Below are 22,890 nucleotides of genomic sequence, written 5' to 3'. Positions count from 1 at the left end.
ATAATCATAATTTGGAAAATAGATCAGATTTAATTTTGTCCTACCAGTGTCAAGGAGATTGCAAGTTCAATTCATGAATCAACAATAAAAAGAGAGTTCATAATTCTGCCCACTTGTGGGTCCATTTTGAGTTAGAGATCAGGGTATATAAAATTGCTGCGTATCGTACCTAGCATGCAAAGGAACACTACAACTGTTTTGCCAAAGATTAACAGATTATCAAGGGTTGATAAAAACTTTCTTCGAAAACAATACTTAATGGAAGCTTACCATATTGATTGATGAATAGACTTAACCCTATATAAATGAAGTTCAAACAAAAAAACAAATTTAGCATTATGGAATTCTAAACAATTAAATATTTTTTTTTATTCTGTACTCAGAAGCCGAAATGAACGGGACTTCGGCCAATGCCGTGTGTGCAATATGTGGAGACAGAGCAACTGGAAAACACTATGGTGCATCTAGTTGTGATGGATGCAAAGGATTTTTCCGTCGCAGTGTAAGGAAGAACCATGTGTATTCCTGTCGTTTCAGTCGAACATGTGTGGTTGATAAAGACAAGCGTAACCAGTGTCGCTACTGTCGACTGAAAAAATGTTTCAGAGCTGGTATGAAAAAAGAAGGTAAATATCTATAATGCGATGTCACAGTTACTGATAGCTTTCAAGTAGGTTATTTTAAAAAGTTATACTCAGTTGATATATTACAGCAGAGTATATTGCAACATTTTGAGTCATGTCACTTTGATGTGTTGTGACAGTGGTACGTGTCTGAAGTACACTGCTGCCATGACGAGTCGACAGGTATTTTGACACTTCTTCAAAGCCCCGACACTTAGAACAAATGTATATACTGCTCAATAATCGCTTTTAAATCTAAGTAGGAGGCTGGCTTGTTCATATCACTTGTGCATTAAAATATATCCTGAAGTTGTCTTGTAAAAAATGTTGATTAATATGATGATTGTTTTATGGTAAAGAAAGAAAATGTTCATCAAATTTGTGTAAAGGATTGCCTATGTCAAATTTATACTGCTACAGTAGCTAATGGTCTCTGGAAAAAATAATAATCTATGACTGTGTGTATGTTTACACGCGACATTAAATTGTGTTGACTTGATCACCCCACTGATATGTAACATTGCCACACGCTCTGTAATGAACAAGGTAACCCTATTGTATCAGTCATTTCTGTTTCAGCTGTTCAAAATGAAAGGGACCGAATCAGCACTCGTAGAACCAGCTACGAAGACAACCTAACCAGCGGCAGTATGTCTGTAAATATGCTTCTAAATGCTGAAGTTCTTTCCCGTCAGGTCAGTCAATTGTATTTCTATATATGTTGTTGTTCATAATAAAACCATTCCATTCCACCCTCATTTGCATGTTGTGTAGGAGTACCTGATGTCATACCATTTCATTTTATCCCCATGTTCACCATCTTCTAGGTTTTGTATCCATGGTGATCATTGGCCTACCTTATACATTGTTATATGATTCAGACTGAATTATCGGTAAGTATATTTCTTAAGTATGCACGCATATATGTAGAATATGTATTAATAATCTAATAATTATCTGGCAGCTGGTCAGCTTTGTCACTTTGCCATCGTAATGAATCTTAACTGAATGTAACTCACTGTGTCCATAAATTATTTTCATTCAACATGTAAAAAAAAAAAAAATTTTATTCTTTGAATTCATGTTGGGTCTATCAAAGATTTATAAGTGGAAGGGTATGCAAGTTGAATTCATTTTTAGTGATTCTTTTAATCGTGAGTTTCATACGCCTGTCAATCTATCCTGCTTCCACTATGACAATGATGCATAAAAACACTTAAATGCGGTATTTGTACATATAAGGACAATCCAAGATGAACACTGTACATTTCACTCAGACTCACTGTTAATATTAGAAATATTTGCAATTGTATCACAATTCATGCGAGATCTTCATCTCAAGTCACACTAGTTGCATACCTTATTACTTATTAAACCTTGGTTCTATAGACTTGAATCTACTACTCACTTCCTGCATGTGAATAATAGTGTTACAAAAACACTACAGTGTCTGTCATCATAACCCTTTGAGTGCATTTTTTGAGAACATTTTTTCCCGCCATAACATTTTTCCATTTTCTGTATGATGTTTTAATAATTGTATTAAACAAAATAAACAAAATTTTTCTATTCGTTACAAGTCTTGATCAAATTATACAAAAAATAAAATTATGAAAAAATTTTTGGTTTTAATTTTTTTATTGGTGACAAAAGTTAACTATGGTGCTCAAAGGATTGATATTAAAAGTGCTGTAAAATGTAAAATTCAATTTTTGTTTTCCAAAATTTAAATGCACATATTTCACTTGTTAAACTACTATATATTTTTCATTACTATATATTAATTATATTTTTTGATACACCAATATTTCTTATATTGTCCACATGTTGATTTTAATTCACAAGTCACTGTATATTCTTACCAGCCAAACCTCAGATTAAATCCAGTAATAATTTTTTATTCATAATCAATTCTATGTTGACATGACTCTTATATTGGCATCAACAACAAAGGTCTGTTAACCAGACAAAATAAGTTATATTTTAATGATCAAGTCCAAATTGTGGTTTAGTGCGCTTTGAATAAATGTGGTCTCTGAATAACATACTCCCATATGAATTTAATTCTGTAACCATTGTCATCAACTAATTAAAGCCTTGTTATTCTGATGCCGACCCCCACAATCAAAAAGTCAATTTACTAATATTGTAGTTATTAATATTCATCATGTTCTTTTACAGATGTTTCCCCATCAGATGGCGCCACCATTGTCAGAGAACACCATATCATCGAATAAAAAGGTTGCGGTGCTTGAAGACATATGTGAAAGCATGAAGCAGCAGTTATTAGTGTTAGTGGAATGGGCCAAATATATACCTAGCTTTTGTGAATTACCATTAGATGACCAGGTAAGCATAGCATAAAATAGTTGTAGTGCTGGCTCATGATTGGCTGTTCCAGGGTTCAACTTCAACTGGGAGTTGAACACCCAAAAACATACTAGTAATTCTACAGTCTGTACAATAAATCCCACAATACATTGCTGTTTTAATTCTGCTTTGGGTGTTTGTTAAACACAACTAGTCTAGGGAGTATGTTAAACACAACTAGTCTAGGGAGTATGTTAAACACAACTAGTCTAGGGAGTATGTTCGATGTTGCTCGGATGTTCTACCAGTATGAGTAGCTGTCCTATAAATTCAAAAGGGAGCCAACATATAATGGCAATGCGGGTAAAAACTCAAAGAGTCTGGTGTGCAACTCAAACTGATCTAAATGGAAATTAATTTACATTGAATATTTGTTTTGTTATATAGTCTTTTTACAAACAGAGAATTTTGTTTGTGATTTTCTGACTTGATGATACCTTATTAAATATGTTGAAAACTCTACATACTGCTTAATAATGTTTGGTTTTTGGCAAGGCTTGGGAATCCCATAGCTGTTACTTTACATTTCAAAAGCTTCAAATTAATATTTTTCTTACTATACAACTTCAGAATCCATCCGTGTTTGACTGGGACTGTATTATATTAAACTGCCATTCGATACAGAGATGTCTGCACAATCATTTTGCATACCAGTAAAGTGCACCACATATGATTGAAAGGGAAGATATTTTGTTGGTCCAAATAAAACTTTAGTGCATGTATTCAACAGCATTATTTACTAAATGTTAAACATAGAACATACATCTTATTGTAGTAATACTAAATAGTTAAATTTGGGTCTACTACGCTGAAATTGATTTTGTGTTGTAACCCACGTCTTTGAACCCAAACTAATTCCTAACTTCACTAACAGGTGGCACTTCTGAGAGCTCATGCTGGTGAACACCTGGTGCTGGGAGTGGCTAAACGTTCACTCAATTACAAAGACATCCTACTGCTTGGAAATGATGTCATAATACCGAGACATGCTCCACAGTTGGAAATCAGTCGGATTGCAGCACGGATACTTGACGAGCTGGTGAAACCGCTTCATGATGTCCAGATAGATGATCACGAATTTGCGTGTTTGAAAGCGATTGTTTTCTTTGATCCAGGTGTGTATACATGGTTATACTCTACAATCAAATGTTAAAATGCCATGGCTTGTTCAACAATCTGTAGTGGTCTTCACAACTTCTGTTTTTGTTTAAAATATCTTTTGTACAATGTTTGTGACATACAAAATGATATAAAATGATGACCAGCTCTTTATCACAGTAAAGAATTGCATGTTAAATGGGGGAGTCGTCACCTGCCGCATGCGTCTGATGACCACAGCGTGTCACTGTTTACAAACAAGTGTATACCCATGAGCCTTTGTATTTTTAGCATGTGTTATTATCGTGTTGGACTCAATTTACGCGCATGCGCAGGTGACGACCCCTCCACTCTAAGTATCAAAAGTACATTTTCTGACTGAATATTTACTAGTGTCTGGTAACAACAGCATGTTACTCGTCATAATTTTGTGATGAGCTGTGGCCAGAATTTGAATGAGGTGTGTAGAACTCGGTGGAAAAGTGAATTCTATCTAGAGCTAAATGTTTGGTGTTTTCAGTGTTATCATGGATTTAAACTCTCTGAATGTCAAAGTCCCCAATTGTCACATGTCACATAGTAAACTTGCGTTACATGTGCAAGACAGCCTGAAAGCTTGACTTATATATGTGCTTCAAGACATGGGGAACATCTTCATGAATCACAGCATAACAGCTTCTGATTTGACATGTTTCTATATCATGGTGGGTGCATAATTTGACATGGTTGAAAAAAAAAATGTGAAAGTTTAAGGAATTTTTAATTTAATTTGTTTAAATTGCTAAGTTATACATAATAGTTTACCTCTATATAGTAACCACCTGCCTATAGTGACCACTTTTAAGCAGTTCCAAGGAATAACATATGAGCATCCTGGTATAAAAACCTCCTGTTTATAGTGACCACTTTTAGGCAGTACCTCAGCATAATGTATGAGTAACCTGTGTATAAAGAACACCTGTTTTATGTGACCAACCTTTCAGCAATACTTTTGACTCCCATGTGCGAAGCACAAAAAGGGAGTCTTTGCAGTTAGTGTGTCTGTCTATGTGTCTCTTTGTGTGTGTATGTGTTCCACTGATATCTCAAGAACGTACACTCATTGGATTTTGATGAAACTTGGTGCATAGATGCTCTGAACTAATGCGCAGATTTAATTAGTTTTAGGTAAAAATCTGTGCAATATTAATTACCTAAATTGCATAATGATTAATCAATTTTTGGCTTTTCCACTGATATCTCAAGTACTAATCATCACATTTCAATAAAACTTGGTACATAGATGTCATAGGACACTGCACAGACCTGATAGTTTTTAGAATAATATCAGTACATATTAATTACCTAATTTGCATAATTAATACATTTTCAGCTTTTGATATTTCAAGTAGTAATCACCACATTTCAATGAAACTTGGTACATAGTTACTTAAGGACTGTGCAGAGACCTGATTAGTTTTGGGGTAATTATTTGTTAGCATAATTAGTTAATTTTCAGCTTTTCGCCTGATAACTCAAGTACTGATCATCATATTTTAATGAGACTTGCTACATAGATCCTCTAGGACTATGCAGAGACCTGATTAGTTTTAGGGTAAATAATTGTGGAATATAATTACCTAATTCGCATAATTAGTTAATTTTTTTCATGAATGTTCCACTGATATATAAAAAACCACTAATTGGATTTTAATGAAACTTTTATAGAGTATTCATCATCACATTTCAATGAACCTAGGACTATGCAGAGACCCAATTAGTTTTTGGTAAATATTTATACTTATTAATCACCTAATTAAAATAATTAATACTGATATCTCAATTACTGATTATCACATTTGAATACAATTTGGTACAGAACAGACAGGCCGGATTAATTTTGGGTTGAAATTTGTTCATATTAATTCTCTAATAATAATTCAAAGTTTTTTTTGTTCTAATCACATTTCAATGAAACTTGGTACAAAGATATTACATTACGCAGGCCTTATTAGTTTTACACTCAAATCTGTTCATATCAGCTATCTGATTTACATAATTAGTTTTCAGCTATTCCATCAATATCTCAAGTATACAAGTAATTTTGAATTAATTTTTAATGTGTCTTCAATACTCTCAGCACACAGGAGTTCTTTCTAAGCTTTCTTTGATTTGTAGCTTTGTCTTTGTTTAGAGACCAAAATAATAATTAGCCTTCGGTTTATAAATCGATTTGTAATTTTCTCAAGTCAAACTTTGTTGATTTTGATCAACTTAAATAAATGTGTTTTTGTTGCAACAGTACCATCTCATTATTTTCTGAACAAATATTATGTCAAAAGTATGAGTTGGTGATCCATACAAAAAAAAAAAAAAAATTAAAGTCCCAGTAAATGTTGACCCATTCTAAGTGGTTTCCATAACGATATTTCAGATGCCAAAGGTTTGAGCGACTCAATGAAGATTAAATCGTTACGATATCAAGCACAGATAAACCTGGAAGACTACATTAACGACCGACAATACGACTCGAGAGGCCGCTTTGGAGAAATCTTATTGGTGTTACCATCACTACAGAGTATCACATGGCATATGATAGAGCAAGTGCAGTTTGCCAAGTTGTTTGGTGTCACTAAGATAGATAATCTACTCCAAGAAATGCTGCTTGGAGGTATTAATAAAACTTTCTGTATATTTCAGCATTTGGGACACTTCTTATCAAGGTATATGCATCTGGTATAAACTATCGCGATCATGGTCGACACATTTCAACATCTTGGGCCCCATGATTTTCCCAGTTTTTGATCAAATTTGTTCTTCTGCCATTTCTTTGTCACCCTTGAACACCCTTTTCCTTAAACTTCTAAACTGAAACTGAAGCACCTATCCTTCATAATTTTGATTTGTCGCCTGGTTTGGCAGCCATCTTTCATTGAAATTAACCAGGAAATGGCTTTTTGACCACTTTCAGAGGGTCTAGACGATCTCAATTTGTTAAGGCATATACTAGATTTTAATGTACAACAGATAACATTTCAGAGGTCATGTAACTATGGCCGCCATTTTTTTTTAAAGTAGAAAACAGATAAAATGCTTAAAACTCTGCTTCCTCGGAATGGCTGGGGTGTTAGAATTGAAACTATATCTGAATAATACCTCTCAAGTTTGAGAAAAGACATGTCACATGATTAGGTGGAAATTAAACAGAAAATGGTTATTTGACCACTTTCTGTGGATCTGAATTTGTTATGGCATATATTATCATTTATATAGAATATATACAAGCAATAACAACTTTAACATTCACTTGGACCTGACAAAACAGCTCTGCAGCTTTAATTTCAAATAACGATCGATAGACAATTTATCATTCACTGCGAGATCATATACAAAAAAAAAACACGGGACATAAAAAGGTTGTAATTAAATATTGTGAAACAAACACAAAATTCTTTTGAGGCATTTCCACGCTTTAATATACATGTATGTGCTACACATATTTGATAAGATTAATTTTAGTAATACTCAGTTCTTCAAAGTTATGCATTTCTAACATTGTATAAACAATTTTTTTTTTTAATTCAAAATAAAATAGTTTGATTTTTGTGGCAGACATTTGAATAAACACCTATTTATTACAAAATATGGTCACTACACCTTAATATCAGTTGCAATTTAGCATGGATAGGCTTCATACTGTTCTGGTTTACAATTACATATAACAGCCATTATATACCAGTCAATTTGGCTATCCGGAGGCTTTCAGCAAGTGTTGTGTTAATTTAAGCCACACCATCATTTTAGGTAGCAATCAGAAGCAATCCAGACACTTCAAGCGAAGAGCAATGTAAACAAACTCTTAAGAATTTTAATCACATATGTGTGCCTTTTTTTCTCTATATATTAAAATACTTTTTTGAGTATGTGTACTATTAACAGTTTCAAAATTTCGAACAATCTCTAGCCTGGAAAGTGTCAGGGAACTTGCTGCTATACCTTAATTCATTCAAGCCTGCATGACAAGCTATGTATCTTTCATTTTCAGGTACAAGCAATGACACACAACATAGCATGATGGCAGCAGCAGCAGCCAATCCTACAACAGACCATCTAACCAACGGCCACCCTATAATGCATCAACTGCAACCGAGTGAAGCATCTATCAGTGCAGCATCCCATCCTACAGCAAGTGAATTTCTGAAACTGCAACAAGTTGCTGCACATGGGCCAAAACGTGAAGATTTATCTGATATGGATTATACAAGAGCCGCTGTAGTAGCCAGCTCCACGCATGCATTCAAAAGAGAAGTCATCGCAGCATCTAGTGGTATCCGATATGAAGACATGACCACTGTCGCCGTAACTGCTGCAAGTACACCACCTACTATAACCACTAGTGCCACTCAAACAAGAGTGACTGCAAGTTGAAACTGAACGAATCCAGTTATGAACACATCTTGAACTGAGGGAAGATACCATTTTATTATTTTTTAAAACCGTCCCTGAAACATCTCAGAGGGGATTTTTTATGTTTTAGTATATTTGGCCTTTTTTTCTTTGAGGAATGCTTTCTAGTGCAGTGGCCATCAACAACCAATTGTTAAAATTAAGATAAAAGCATTATTTTTTTGAATCTATATGAATATATAATATCGTGATTAACATATTTGCCATATTTCTTGCATGTGTTGTATTTGTAGGGCTTGCTTGTTAATATTTTAAGTTATAAATTGTTACTTTTTTCAACCCAAATCTGAAGAATTTCAAGGTTGGTCATGGTTGTATTCTGATGAGAACATTCAACTTTATAACTTTTAGGGACAACGTCAAAAGATCGATGTCGGATAAAAAACTTATTTGCTTTAGTTTGGGGGTGGGGGGTTTTGACCTCAAAAAATTTCCATCCTACAAAAACGATTTTATTTTTTAATGAAGTCAAAAAAATCTTGGAGTATTTGTAGTTCTATCCAATCATGGACAGAAATGACCGAAAATGGAAAATAAACAGAAAAATGGTTTGGTTCGAGTGTAAATCTGGTGGTCAAATGAGGTGCATTTGTAAACTCATTTTACACCCACCCGACAACCAACTGCTATGCAATACTACTGTCCGATTATCAATTTGTATTTAATGGTGAATATAGTCTGACGCCATGACCAATATTTATCAATTAAGTTTCAGTGGGGGGTAGGGGGGGTTTGGAAAAAAACTAAAGGAATTAAGTTTTTTATCCGACATCGATCTTTTGACGTCGTCCCTTAATTTGTACTATTTACCACTAGAAGGCGTTAATCAATTGCCACTATATCAGAAAATGAACGTAGTAAAATTGTACACATTTTTGAGTTCCTATTCAGAAGTGCACTGTGAATGAGCTTTGTATCAGCTGGACCATGTCTGATTAATCATTCTTGTATATATTCACATTTTTACCAAAAAAATGTTTTTTTTTTGTTTTTTTTTAAAAGAATATGAATCTATAATGTAACAATTACCATATGTGGTAATCAGTGTGCCCTCCAAGACACACAAAGACTTTGCTAAAATGAATTTTATGAACATAGTGTACAAACGAAGAAATTCAGGGGCCACCACTTTTTTTTCTTAAATCAGTTAGTATACAGTCTAGTAGTGTTTTATTGTTATACTTTAAGACTGCCCCCCCCCCCCAGCAGGCAACAAGCTGAGTTGATTGGGGGGGGTTCCATTCTGAATCAGGATCTCTACAAATTGAGTCCTGTTAGAGGGCACACTGGTGGTAATTTCATGCATACTGCAGTTGTTTAAGAGAATTATTTGCTAGTTTTTCAAGTGTTTTTAAAACCATATATCTGTTTAGAAAGAAAAAAAAGATCTGCTTGTTATGGGACAATCTCTTATTTTTGATGAGCACCAAAATGTCATGCTTTATTATAATTTGAACAATATTGCATAATTATCTGTCATTAAACTTGCTAGTTTTGGGTGACTTTTTTTTTCATTTTATGAAAAAAAAGTTGTTAAAAATAAGCATTTTTTTCTTTCAAATTTCGCATCTTTGAATCTTCAGTATTTCACAGCATAAATGTGTATATATTTGCAACAAGCAATACATGAACTTGAAAAAATTTCAATCACAACTTTTTATTTCAAAATTATTCACAATTCAAAAGAAAACGTTATTATACTTAAAATCTACTTTGTAGTTTAAATCATCTTAATAATTAAAAAAAAAATATCTATCATCATCATTTTAGTTATCAGATATGAAAGGAACAGTGTTTTTGAGATGCGACAATCACTTTTTCATGACTCCCAATTGAAAGGATGTTTTATTTACTTGCTGCGATAATTTTCTTTTTTTTGAATCAAGTTACTTCTTGCACTACGATTTTAATCAAAAATGATGAAAAAAAAATCTACAATCTTTCACAAAAATCAAAGTTGCATTCTCCTGTTTAAAAATAATATCATGAAACCATTATATTACAGATTGTGTGTTTACGTTGTGTGTTCTTTTAGTTTTAGCGTGTTGTATCTTGAGCTTCAGAGTACATCCTAAATGTTTCACTGATCTCAAAAAAATCAAATAAATGTCCAGATAATTTCTTTGTATAAATTAAGCAATAGTTATTTTGCATAAAGTATTTTAGCATCCTTTGGTACAACAGAAATGCATTTTTTTTCACTTTCTTTCGATGTTTACTTTATTTTAATAATTAAAATTAGACTACTTGTATTCATAAAACAGAGTACAGAGCTGTTGTCATGACAACTGATGTGTATATACATGCAAGAATAAACAAAATAGAGAAAAAAACAAAAATACCAATATCTGTTATATTTTGTGATAAATTGAATAAATTGATAACAATGTTTTTTCCCCTTGCAATGTTCTGTAGTCTGTTTAAGTGAGAGCAATGTGGTTGGAATTACTTAAAATAGAACCGATGCAACCATATTTTGTTGCTCATGCAATGTGAACACCATATACGCACATGAAAGAGACCACATTTGCATTACTCTGTAGTTTGTGTGAGAATTTAGCCTGAATAGAGTTTTTCCTACAATTATTTCATTGGCAACTAATTGTTATTATTCAAAATTGAATGACGTTATAATGGTATGAAAGGGTTTTCAACAAAATATCGTAGACCCCCCACACACACACACACACTCAAGGTTGCTGAATTTTCTCAGAAGCAGTTTTGTACATTGAATCAGATTGTATTTCTGTACAAAGTAAAATCAACACATTAAAATTAAAATTAAGTCAAAAATATACTTTGAAAAAAACAAATTATTTTATGATGTAAATGGTTCAATTCATGGCGAAGTAAATAATCATAATTGGTTTTCAAATCATCAAGCATGGATCTATCTGCAGACGTCGGTGACATTGAATGAGGGGTTATAGTAGTAGGTTTCACTTCTACAGATCCATATGATGTTATCCGAGACTACGAGGATTCATGGCCTCTATACTTTGATTACTGTCATAGTATAACTTGTATCGTACCGTGATACGACTTGATACGACTGTTTGATACGACTGTCCATATACGTTCATGCACATGGCAGACTCTTCATGTAAAACATTACAGAGCTCGCCAAAAATCAAATATCGATAACTATCATGGGTCGTCTCCCTGCTCGCAGGTCGTCATCAGCGCCGTCGAAGTGAGGAAATTGAAAAGTGCTACGGTTACCTTCAGGTGGATGTGGGTTGTAATATTCCCATTTGCCGATGGAACCATCCCACTGTGTAAGATAAAGGATTAGATGGAATAAGCACATTGAGAAGAAGGAGAGTGGTCAGGGACTTGTAATTTCATGTTTGTCTGAGCGCCCGTCCACACCTGGATCTCAAACATGAAAGGGCCAATTTCATTCAAACTACATACACACATGCATGCATTTGTTTCATGATCCAATTCAGAATGGCCGAATAGCAGCCATTTTAGTGCTGAAAATTTTTGCCATTCTGCAACCAGATCTGTCAGGCATATAAACACATTTCATTCAAACTTGGTATGTCAATTGAACATGATGGGTCCTTGATGTACATCATTTTTCATGCTGGAAATGCCATGGACAGAATACACTTAGGTCTTCATTAGTTGTGTTCACTTTAATCATCTCTGCATGTGAAGAAATGTGCAAATCAATTATGTGTCAAAAAAAACATTATCTCAATCTAGACACGTACACATTTGCAGAACTTGTATTTTGTCAGCCATATTTATAAATACTATGTATTTGTCACCGTAACGCCATAAGTTACAGCGTGCCATAGTTTTGCAGTATTGCACTGGGTGTTTTCATCCTACCATATTAGGAAACGCGAATTCTAAATATAGAACGATTACGCGCAAAAGTGCCCCAGGGTTTGACCACACTTTACACAAAGAAGTTTCTGTTCTATGCTTTTTGGATTTTGGCATTCCCATGATGTATCCTTGGAAGGAAAAGATGTATAATAATATAAAGGTTATTACAAGGATACCTCAGACAGTATGCAGTCATATCGTCCTCCGCTGTGCGTCGGTCGATACTCCCGCTGTACAATCTTTGTGCATACATTGAGGTACTCTTGTAATAACTGCCTGATAATTGGCATTCAGCCAATTGGGTCCAATACATAAAGAATCTCCGAACCTTTACAATTTTCACGATAGATTCAATTCTACATCCATCTGTTATTATCACCTATACAAATGAGCTCACATTCTCTTCAATATTACCGATCAAAAAAGATAACTCACCGATGTACTGACAATACTGAAATCATACGGATGCCAAGAGACATCTCGTACACAAGCTCTTTGTCTATTTTTGAGCTTTGTTACTATGTCACCAGTTAATAAATCATAAACTGAAAGAAAAAAAATGTTCATTATACTCTAGAAACTGATTACAGTACGCTAAAGTTAGTAATCTCCTTTTTTATAGTGGTTAAAACACTTTTTTCTATAATCAAGGTGAAGAAACATTAATCAGTGCTTTATGAAGTTGGAAAATAAACTTACTAACGACTGCTCCAGAAGAACATCCTGTATAAATATATTGCTATAAAAAATAATGAATCTGTATTGATTAAATTAACAAAATTCACATATTTCTCACAGAGTTTCTAGAAAAGGAAAACTATGAGTGTCAAAGAAATATATTGGGTTTTCCACATGATACCATCTAGAAGAGAATTCTCCAATTATGTAGAAAGATTTTGAACACAGTGACTTCATATAAATGTCCAATATTTAACACCTGTTTCACCCTGGTATACAAGTGTACACAGAACGCACCTGACTTGTAGTGAATTCAGGTGAGAATCTGCATCTGATTAGAGTCTGTAAGACGCTATGACCTCTGTATGTCATCAACGATGGATCACCAGCAATGCTACGATTCCTCCTGGCAGCTGTCAAGAGTGTCAAAGAATGGACTTAGTGTGTGTTCCATCTAGGGTGATATACATGACTTTGTATAAATTTCTAATCAAAGAAAGCTTAGAAAGAACTCCTTCGTGCTGAGAGTATTGAAGACACATTAAAAATTACTTGTAATTGAGATATTGATGGAATAGCTGAAAACTAATTATGTAAATCAGGTAACTGATATGAGCAGATTTGAGTGTAAAACTAATAAGGCCTGCGTAATGTAATATCTATGTACCAAGTTTCATTGAAATGTGATTAAAACAAAAAAACTATGAATTATTATTAGAGAATTAATATGAACAATTTTCAACCCAAAATTAATCGGACCTGTCTATAGTTCTAGAGCATTTATGTATCAAATTTCATTCAAATGGGAGTCAAAAATCTAATCAAAACTATTTTGAATTGTAGGCATTAATCAGCGATTCTGCAGGTGATGGAGAGATCTAGGTCAGGGGAAGCCCTACGACCCCAAGATTCTCTTCCCTTATGTCCCGAACCACGTGACCGAGGCCATATGATAGCTCCATTAACGGCTGGACAATCACTCTGGTTACTTTCTCTCCGCCTCAAGGACTTAGACCAACGCTACGAGTGGGGTGGTTGGGGGGAACCCAGAATCTATGGTGGGTATGAACTATGTGAATAGGCAGGTTCGGAGAACCCTCTGCCTAAATTCACTACGTTCAATTACCCACCATAGACTCCAGTCAGTCAAAATGACTATTTTGAACTGTAGGCAGAGTCAGACGCCGATAGATGAAACAAACGACAATAAACTAAACACCTTAGTTAAGACCCAAAAAGGGTGGTGTCTTACCTTGCCTGTGCTGTCCCCGGAGCAAGAAGCCAAAATGCTGCTATGGTGACAGGGTTCGGTGTGCCTGAGAAAGCTAGATGCCAACCCAATTCTGGAGGTAGTAAGCTTTCAAAATAACCGAAACAGTTCTGCATGAGGGCATAGGCCGAATAGCGGGCCCTGGGAGCTTCCAGGGAGTGCTGATGGTAGAGAAATCTGTCCGCAAAAAATGCAGAGACTGACTTATTGCCTATGTGCAGGGACCCTTGTGGTCATTCGGCTGGGTCGGCAATCCAAGACTGACCCGCTACGATGGGACCCAACCTAAAGAGACCTTCCTCAATGGATTTGGTGTCCCTTAGGTGGTAGTTGATAAAGACGTTCTGCATTCTCCAGAAGCCTGCCCTCTGTGTGTGCTCGAGAGGGGGCACCTGACGCTAACACGAGTGAGTTGGCAATCGCACAGACCTCATGCGCTTGTACTTGGTGTTTCTGCAAGCTCTGTGTCGAGGAAGTTAAAGTATTATAGACCTCTACTACTGTTGCAGTAAACCACCTGGTCATGGAAGTTGGGGAGGCCGACCTATCCTGCCTGCCTGGGCCGTAACACAAAGACATGGCGGTCTTACATTGGGAGCTTAGCGTTCTGGGGTGCAGCAAACTGGTCTAACATTGGACCGTCCTACAGCGGCAAACCGCCTGGAGGCTACCCACTGGGGTATCAGCCACTCCGTGTTCTGGAGACTGAGCCGCCCTGAAAGGGCATCTGCCAGACTGTTCCTCACCCCTGGAAGGGGGATTGCGGTTAGCTCCACATTGTATTCCAGGCACCAAAGGAGGATTTGCTCCGCTAGTACTGACAACGATGGGGAACGCGTCCCCTTCCTTCTTGAAATATGGGTAGAAAGCGTGGTAGAGCTGCTTTCAGTTTGAGTCGGTTGATATGGTAGTCCCGAAACTAATGCAGGGGCCATATCCTTGGGCTTGCTCGTCCAATAGATGCACTCCCCAACCTTGGGAGGAGGCAAGTGGGTCCAAGGGGGGCCCCTGTCCGAGGTTGGCCAGTGACGACCACCAGGGCAGGGCTTCCTTCACTTGGTCCGAGATCAAAACCCACCTATCTAGTTCCCATACAAGAGCTCAGCGTTATTACAAGCGTTATACTGGGCAGCTGCGTCATGCGGCTTGGGGAACGACCTTTCGAACCGAGGTCATCATTCCGATGATCCGCATTAGTTTTCAGAGGGACACTGAGGGAACGCTGACTAGGCGTTCGGCTAGGCTGCTTAGCGCTAAGCAACACGCTTGAAATAGCTATACCAAGCTTACCTTTGTGTCAAACTTCTTGCCCAGGGACACCAACTGCAATGGGACTTGTCGATTTACTAACGAGCCCAACTGGTGAAGTGAATCTTGTGTTAGCCTGACGTGTTTGACTATTAACCCCTTGTCCGGGTTGTGTAGTAACCAGCAGTCTAGGTACGGATTGAGGTGTACCGACATTTGGTGTAGCAGCAGCAGTACCTGTTTCATCATCCTGGTGAACACGTAGGGCGCTGTGCATAAGACGAATGAGGGGAACCAGAAAATCAAATACTTGGTCCAGCTGGGCGATTCGAAGGAGATGGCAACTCGCTGGGTGCATCGGTATGTGCAGGTAGGCCCCGCTTAATTCTAGTGGGGCTAGCCAGTCAAAACGGTGGATTGAGAGAAGAACAATGAATGGCGTCTCCATGTGTAATCGTTGAAGGAGCACGTCTGATTCAGTCTGCCTAGGTCCAGAACTGGGCGCCCACCACTTGTAGATTTGGTACAACGAACAAATTTGGGTAGAAGCCTGGACTTAGTTCCGGCTGATCTACCCTGTGTATGGCATCTTTTCCCAGCAAACTGCTACTTCCTGCCTGATTGCTTCCGCCTTGTGAGAGTCCCCTGGCAGTGCGCAATAGGGGAGACACTGACGGGGGAGATGGAGATTTCAGCGGTATCCCGTAACAGGATGTCACCACCTGGAAAGGTCCAGGGATCGGTCACCAACTGTCTCCAAACCGGTCTACACCGGCGCAATCTGTGTATGACAGGGATATGTGGCCATGGGTTCGGCAGTTGCGGAGGGGGGGGGGTGCTCTCTTCTCCCATGAGGTGAGTTCCCCAAGGCAAGGTTCTCCACGGTTTGAAAATTAAACAGGACACGCCAATGTGAAGTGGGCGTGGCACATTTGTAACGTGCATCATTGGCATGGATGTTGAAAATGGAAACCAAAAAATATATTAATCTACATATTATTACATATGCATAATATATATTTATTATTTCAAAATGAATGAGAATTTTGAGGAGCTATTATTAAGTAAACGCCAGCACCTACAATCAGCTGATTTTAGCTCCACGATTCATCACGCGGCGACATCAGTTGTTTACCAGTAATGATCGCGTCCAGAAAAAGACGTTTGTTAATTTATTTTCCCAGATACATACATGCTTTAATTCAATTTTTAGCAAAAATTTTTATTTATGATTTATATTTATTTGGACGAAGCAAAATAAAATGTATGATGTCGCACAAATGTTCGTAATTGGTTCATTAAAAAACTTGCATGAATGGCACCAAAAAGCAAGATGATCAAACGAAATAAAATGTACACAATAGAAGATTTTCGATCTGCAGTTAACAGTTACTATCAAAAATAATAGTATTACAAAATACATACTTAAAAGAATAATTTTCATTCAAATCGAAAGTTTGTTGATGTCTGCCTTGTTGAAAACAGCTTACTGTGTGCACCCTGATACTATGTAACGATACTTTTGATTGGCCAAAGCCACGCATTGACGCGAAAAACAACCAATCAGAATATTTGTTCCAGGAAGAACACAAGTAAATTTATTTCCTCCACTAATGATGCGAGTTGAAAGCATGGCCGTTTTACCGGGGTTTTAAATAGTGATTTAAAGAAAATTCAACTTTAAATAGAGACATTCGTCAAAATATAAACATTTACATGTTTAAGCAAGCAATTCGTGTGGACTTCTTGGTGATCAGCAATGTCTGTGATGGTACATGTACGTCGGCTGCGTTGGTTGTTTACCGATCATGCAAGAGCATGGCTGCCTTTGTTCCGCTCGGCGGTGACGATGTTGCTGCTACATGTACAAGTCACGGCGTGAACTTGGTTTTAACCACAGATCTTATGTTTTAACAATAACCGATAACGATTTATATATTTGACGTCACCCTGGCAGTAAAAATATGGGTACAGTAATACACCTTTCTAGGCCACATGTTCATTTTTAATCGTGTTGAAAAATTTTCACAGTTTTCACACCTTAAAAACAATGAACCAGTTACCCTGAGCACAATGAATCATCTTCGGAAGACAATGAGTGATGGCCTGTTTTGTAAACACTTCTTTGTCTGGAACCATGCAGGGCGCACAGGATATGTAACAGGGCGCTGACATATTAAACAGGGCACCAATTACAGATAACAGGGCGCCGCGTGGAAAACCCTGCCCCAAGGCCTGAAGTAGTCACTAAGTTGTGACCTGGCTACTCGCCGAACACATGCCTGTTCCCCTGGTTGCAGAGGTACAGTAAGCGTCAAAACACGCTTCCCCCACTGCCAGGGTAGACGACCGAGGAGGATTAGGAACCACCGCCTGGCTCTTTCCTCCCTGGGGGCGCGCCACTACTCTTCCCTCCTGTGGAAGGGTATGAGCGCTTGCCTCCTGGCTGACTCTGGCTAGCGGACGACGCCCTAGGGCATTGTGTTTTCCGTGCTTGGGGTGCCCTCCGCTTACCCTTGGCAGGGCCAACTGGCTAGCGGATTCGATCTGAACCCTCTAGTTCATTGCACTCCGAAGCTTCGAGACTGTACCCACCATTCCCCGAATAAAGAGAGTGGAAGATGTCCAGTCTGCGTCACTGAGGTGGGGACGTACCCCTTGACTCAGCTTGCCAGCAAAAACACATGCGTCTAAGGCCGTGTCTTCTTGCACAGTAGTGGCCCCGGCCAAGAGAGCCAGGTGACACTAGGGGATGTCGCACGTAGATGTGCGGTGGCCCACCAATAAATGTGTTGCCTGGTCTAGGAGGCTGGTACGTTCTGCCTCCGAGGTCTCAGAGTCCTGGGCGCGCACAATAATGCGCTCAAGCAAATCTGCCCTCAGGGCGTGATGGATCGCCTCAGATTGAGCTGGCGAGAACGCCCATGGAACGTGGCTGTCCCCCTTTACCCGGGTCTGCCCAACAGAAATTCGTGGTACCGGGGTCTGGGGAAGGAGCCTTGGGATCCGATTGGGGGTATTTTGGTCTCATCCAACACTTTGGGGATTGATCCCGAAACCATACCGACCGGGTAGCATTACCTCCTCCGCGGCCAATGTCCGCCCATCAACATAGTTTGCGCGCCACTCCGCACTCGGACGGACAGGGAGAGACGTGCTGACGAAGTTGCTTTGGATCCCGACGCCCGTGATCCCATAAGCGTTGAAGCAACTGAAAGTGGTCGCCTTAGGATCAGGGAACTCTGCATCACCCCAAAAGCGTAGCTCACCGAGTCGTTACGAATGGAAGACTCTGGGGGACTGTCTGAGGTACCGGCTGTATCCGTCGCGAGCGAACTGTGTCTCCTTTTCACTTTAAATATGTGAGAGAGAGCATGTTCGACTGTGCGTCTCATGACAGGGTCGGTTCCCTCTGGAGTCGCCCGTGGGTCGGTAAGAAGTGAGTCAAAACCCACGGCGGAGACCGGACACAAGGGTAATTCGTTACCGTTGTACCATTACCGCGTGCCGAACCCTGGCTGGCTGAAAGTAGGGGGGTCAACGTGTGCCCTGCCCTGAAAGCCCTGCCCCGAGATCGGAGGCTTGGCTGCCAGCACCCCGTTGGCATTCAGTGCTCGAGGCTCCAGAGGAGGCCCGGTGCAATTAGCCTGAGCCTGACCCAAATTAGTAGGAGAGCTGGGGCTGGGAACGGGGGTTCCCCGGAAGAGACGTGTTTGAATGCAAACATGTTTTCGTGTTTCTTTCTGCTTGCCACCAGGGGTCGCAGTGGAGACAGCTCGCTCCGACTGCGTCTGATCTACCCGGCCTGCCAGGGACGCAATTTGCCCCGACAGTCCTTCGACCAAAGCCATCAACTCGGAGGCAAACCTGGCGCTGTGTGAGGAAGGGATCCATAAAGAGACCCGTGACGGGCCCCATAGGAGGAAAAAACCTCCAGGGGCACAGCCTCGCTGTAGCCGGTAAAATCAGGTAAAACACTGCCTGAAAACACAGATTGTGAGGATGCCCTCCGATCAGCGGGGGGAGACCGAAAAAATATCGGTACCTCCACTGTCGGGCATCCTACTCGAAGCACCGGTAGCCGAGTGTGAGGACTTTCCACTCATGCCAAACACGCTACTCACTTTACTGGATTTTTACTGGACGCGTGAACTTGCTGTGAAAATACGAGCGACGTGGTCAGTCTTGGCGATTTGATGGCTCTGAAAATAAAAATATCTCAGGCCTCAGAACTCCAGTGAAAAACGCACGCCTTCAAGGCAAAGAAACCAACAAGAGCTTACGTAGTGGCACTGGGTTTTAATTTCTTTGTTGTGAAAAAATATTACACACAGGGGAAAACGACACGAGGGTAAAGAAGACAAAAAAAAATTATCCTACCAGCTAGAATGTTGAATGCCGCCCAGTGGCAACAACCCAAGCTAGAAACCCGGACAGGAAAAAAGCAAGTGATCCAGGCAGAGCTTGCTAGATTTCATCTCCATTCGAGGCGGAGAAAAATCAGAGTGATTGTCCAGTCGTTAATGGCGCTACCATATGGCCTCGGTCACGTGGTTTGTGACGTAAGAGAAGAGAATCTTGGGGTCATGGGGTTTCCCCTGACCTAGATTCTATCTCTCCATCACCGGCAGAATCGCTGATTAATGCCTACAGTTCAAAATAGTCATTTTGACTGACCGGAGTCTATGGTGGGTGATTGAACACAGTGAATTGTCATATACAAGTGAGATTAGTTTTTCATGGTTCTGACAATTTCATAATTTTCACACTTTGGATAATTTTTTTGGCCCAGTGATTTGTAACATATTTTATGGTGACTAATTTGTTGTCTCTTCTGAATTGACTGGATTATTCACTGTAAAGTTTTGAAATGATATATATACCGTATTACCCCGGGCACGCGCCCCTCTCTGGGCAAGCGCCCACCCCCCTGTTTTCACAAAAGTTACATGTTGGGGACATCCTCGGTTAAACGCCCAGGGTGATTTTTAGCCAAGAACGGGGTCAACAATAAAGTTTTATTTGTCAAAAACAAACGCGTTTGATTTATTTAAATAGTGTGTTTGTGACGGTAGTTCTCTTTTTGAAGTGTGTGGTGGCCCTGAAAAGGGCCGTTTTGTTTGTGTTTTTACATAAAAACTCATTGGAACTTAACGACGTAAGATGAACCACGCAGCATGTTGGCGCACACGTTCCGCTTTCTCTTCATTCGCGATGAATCCAATATTGCAATAATCCATACTTTGGTTAGTGGTTTGAAGCACTTAGCTTTGGTTTCAAAACGTAGCACTTCGCTGACTGAATCCATAACGAAAGAGCATCGCCAGGCGATGGACGCAGGGCTTTTTGGCAACGACCGCAAACGTATCCGTGTCCAGCCATTCCTTGGCCACGTAGAGGTCAAAATATGTGTTCTATTTTTACGCGTTAAGTTTGGCTCTTCCGTTTCACAGCGAAAAACTGTGAACTCGGCAAATTTGGTTGCACAACTTCCCTTTATCATAAACACCCAGCGACACCGATGCCAGCTGAATGTGAACGGGAGTTAGCACTTTTGAGCCATCACGTCGTATACTTGCTACTTTCTTTCCATCCTTCATCACAGCTATGGCATTACGGTCATGTGTATTATTTTTCTGTCGTTGAAGAAAAAACCTTTTGCCGACCTCAAGTCCATTACGATAACCATAATGAGGCATGCCGACGGTGGGAACTTGTTGCAATCATAATTTTGTCGCGTGTGTGGGTGTGTGAATAAATCATGTTAATGAGGTCGACCAGAGTTTATTTTCAGTCTGTTTTTTATGTATCACCATTTGAATATGTTTATGTATTCACAATAGTTTGTAAACATTTCACATCAGTAATAAAAGGTTTGTTTCACAACCCTGTCTGCTATTCTTCAGTAATTACGATGCGATGTATCAATACGTGCGTGAACAAAATTATGCTAATGAGGTCATCGCCATCTTGGATTACAAGCGGTAGTTTTTCCCGGCCGTTTCGACTTGCACTGATCACGGTTACTAAGAAAGTAACCGTGCAGTGATTACAATACCTACCATACTTTGTAGCCAATTTCAGTGAGTAATACAACTTCATTCGCTGACATAAAACAAGTTTTATTCTTGAAATTCGACCCTGTGTCTTAGTGTTCCCACAGTTCTCACGAGTGCTCACGTTTATTGAAACCTCGCATAAATCAAAAAATAAGTACGTGTACAAAGTGTACGAAAGCATTCCTTTATTTGACCTTATCATACGATCACAAAAACAACTTTTTAAAATCTTTTTTGGGGTGGTCCTTGGGTAAGCGCCCACCCCCAATTTTTCCCGATTTTGTATTTTCAGGCCCCTATATAGTATCTGAACACTTTTCTACCTCTTGTTTAGTCCAAGTGCAATCACAGAAAGTCATTCAATCTCTGTAATCTGAAAGTACATGTAAACTTACATCGACTTGGAAACTTCTGCCATCTGTAATCCCACTGTTGTTGAGCCACTGCACGCCGCGCCGCTTCAACACAATCAGATGAGGAAAATTTCCGTGTGTCCCACAATTTTATGGACTGATCTTTGGAGTTGGAAATCAGATGATAGTTATCTTTCTGTCAAAGAAAATAATAACAGTTTACATATGAGCCTAGCAAAGTGCAACTACATGTAACTCTTCCACTAGCGAATGATGAGCAATATTACAAAGTTAACTTACTTTGGAATCTATGTACGTAATGCCATCGCTATGACCAGCTAATTTTCCCACGGGTTCTGGTGATGCCTCACTCAATGTCCGCCTGTCCCAAACTTTCACCATACCATCATCACCTCCTGAGTAGATTATCTGAGATGTCCTGTCTGCAAATGCCACAGCATTCACATCATCTTCGTGGGTTTCAATCTGTGAGAAAAATTCCACTCATTGAAACTTATCAACAGATTTTCCTGAATTTTACTATACGGCCTTATTTCATGGTGTTGTTTACAGAATCCAATTAAAAAAGTATGGTCACTGATTTACTTTTTGCATAAAAAGTGTGTCAAACATCCACGAAAATGGAGATTTGGGGTCATGTACATGTACCATTGGTTCCTACATGTAAGGTCAAAATGTTTTACCCACAACTCAAAATGTTGTTCACTGAATAAAGTGTGAAATAATCAAGACAGATACCTGTTGAAAAATTCTGATGAATACTATTTATATTACTTTAACATGAATTCCGATAGAATTTTTGCATGTTTCCTGGCAGTTTTCCTCTCACTGAACAAAAAAGACAAAGACCCATCTATAAATCAACATCAATGTATCACTTT

At 38.8% G+C, this 22,890-nt stretch overlaps 2 protein-coding genes across 2 annotated transcripts in view; one reads left to right on the top strand and one right to left on the bottom strand.

The window, feature by feature from the left end:
* The first annotated feature begins 391 nt into the window (after positions 1-391).
* Positions 392-8,498, top strand: LOC100378202 (hepatocyte nuclear factor 4-gamma-like). Its single transcript, XM_078010359.2, has 6 exons — positions 392-626; positions 1,203-1,318; positions 2,805-2,972; positions 3,868-4,108; positions 6,505-6,741; positions 8,116-8,498. Exons 1-6 carry the CDS (start codon positions 392-394, stop codon positions 8,496-8,498), a joined length of 1,380 nt encoding a protein of 459 aa, XP_077866485.2.
* Positions 8,499-10,178: 1,680 nt separating this feature from the next.
* The window catches only part of LOC100378052 (DDB1- and CUL4-associated factor 11-like), a 31,360-nt gene continuing 18,648 nt past the window's right edge, over positions 10,179-22,890 (bottom strand). The window contains exons 10-15 of the mRNA XM_085500034.1: positions 22,289-22,474; positions 22,031-22,184; positions 13,356-13,471; positions 13,080-13,119; positions 12,816-12,925; positions 10,179-11,811 (exon numbers count right to left, since the gene is read on the bottom strand). Coding sequence (XP_085356160.1) covers positions 11,668-11,811; positions 12,816-12,925; positions 13,080-13,119; positions 13,356-13,471; positions 22,031-22,184; positions 22,289-22,474 — 750 coding nt within the window. The 3' untranslated portion in view covers positions 10,179-11,667. The remainder of the gene's footprint in view (positions 11,812-12,815; positions 12,926-13,079; positions 13,120-13,355; positions 13,472-22,030; positions 22,185-22,288; positions 22,475-22,890) is intronic.

Source organism: Saccoglossus kowalevskii, chromosome 6, assembly GCF_978046115.1.
Source record: "Saccoglossus kowalevskii chromosome 6, keSacKowa6.1, whole genome shotgun sequence".
Classification (NCBI taxonomy): domain Eukaryota; kingdom Metazoa; phylum Hemichordata; class Enteropneusta; family Harrimaniidae; genus Saccoglossus; species Saccoglossus kowalevskii.
The sequence above is the reverse complement of the archived record's forward strand: the minus strand, read 5'-3'. Positions and strand labels throughout refer to the sequence as shown.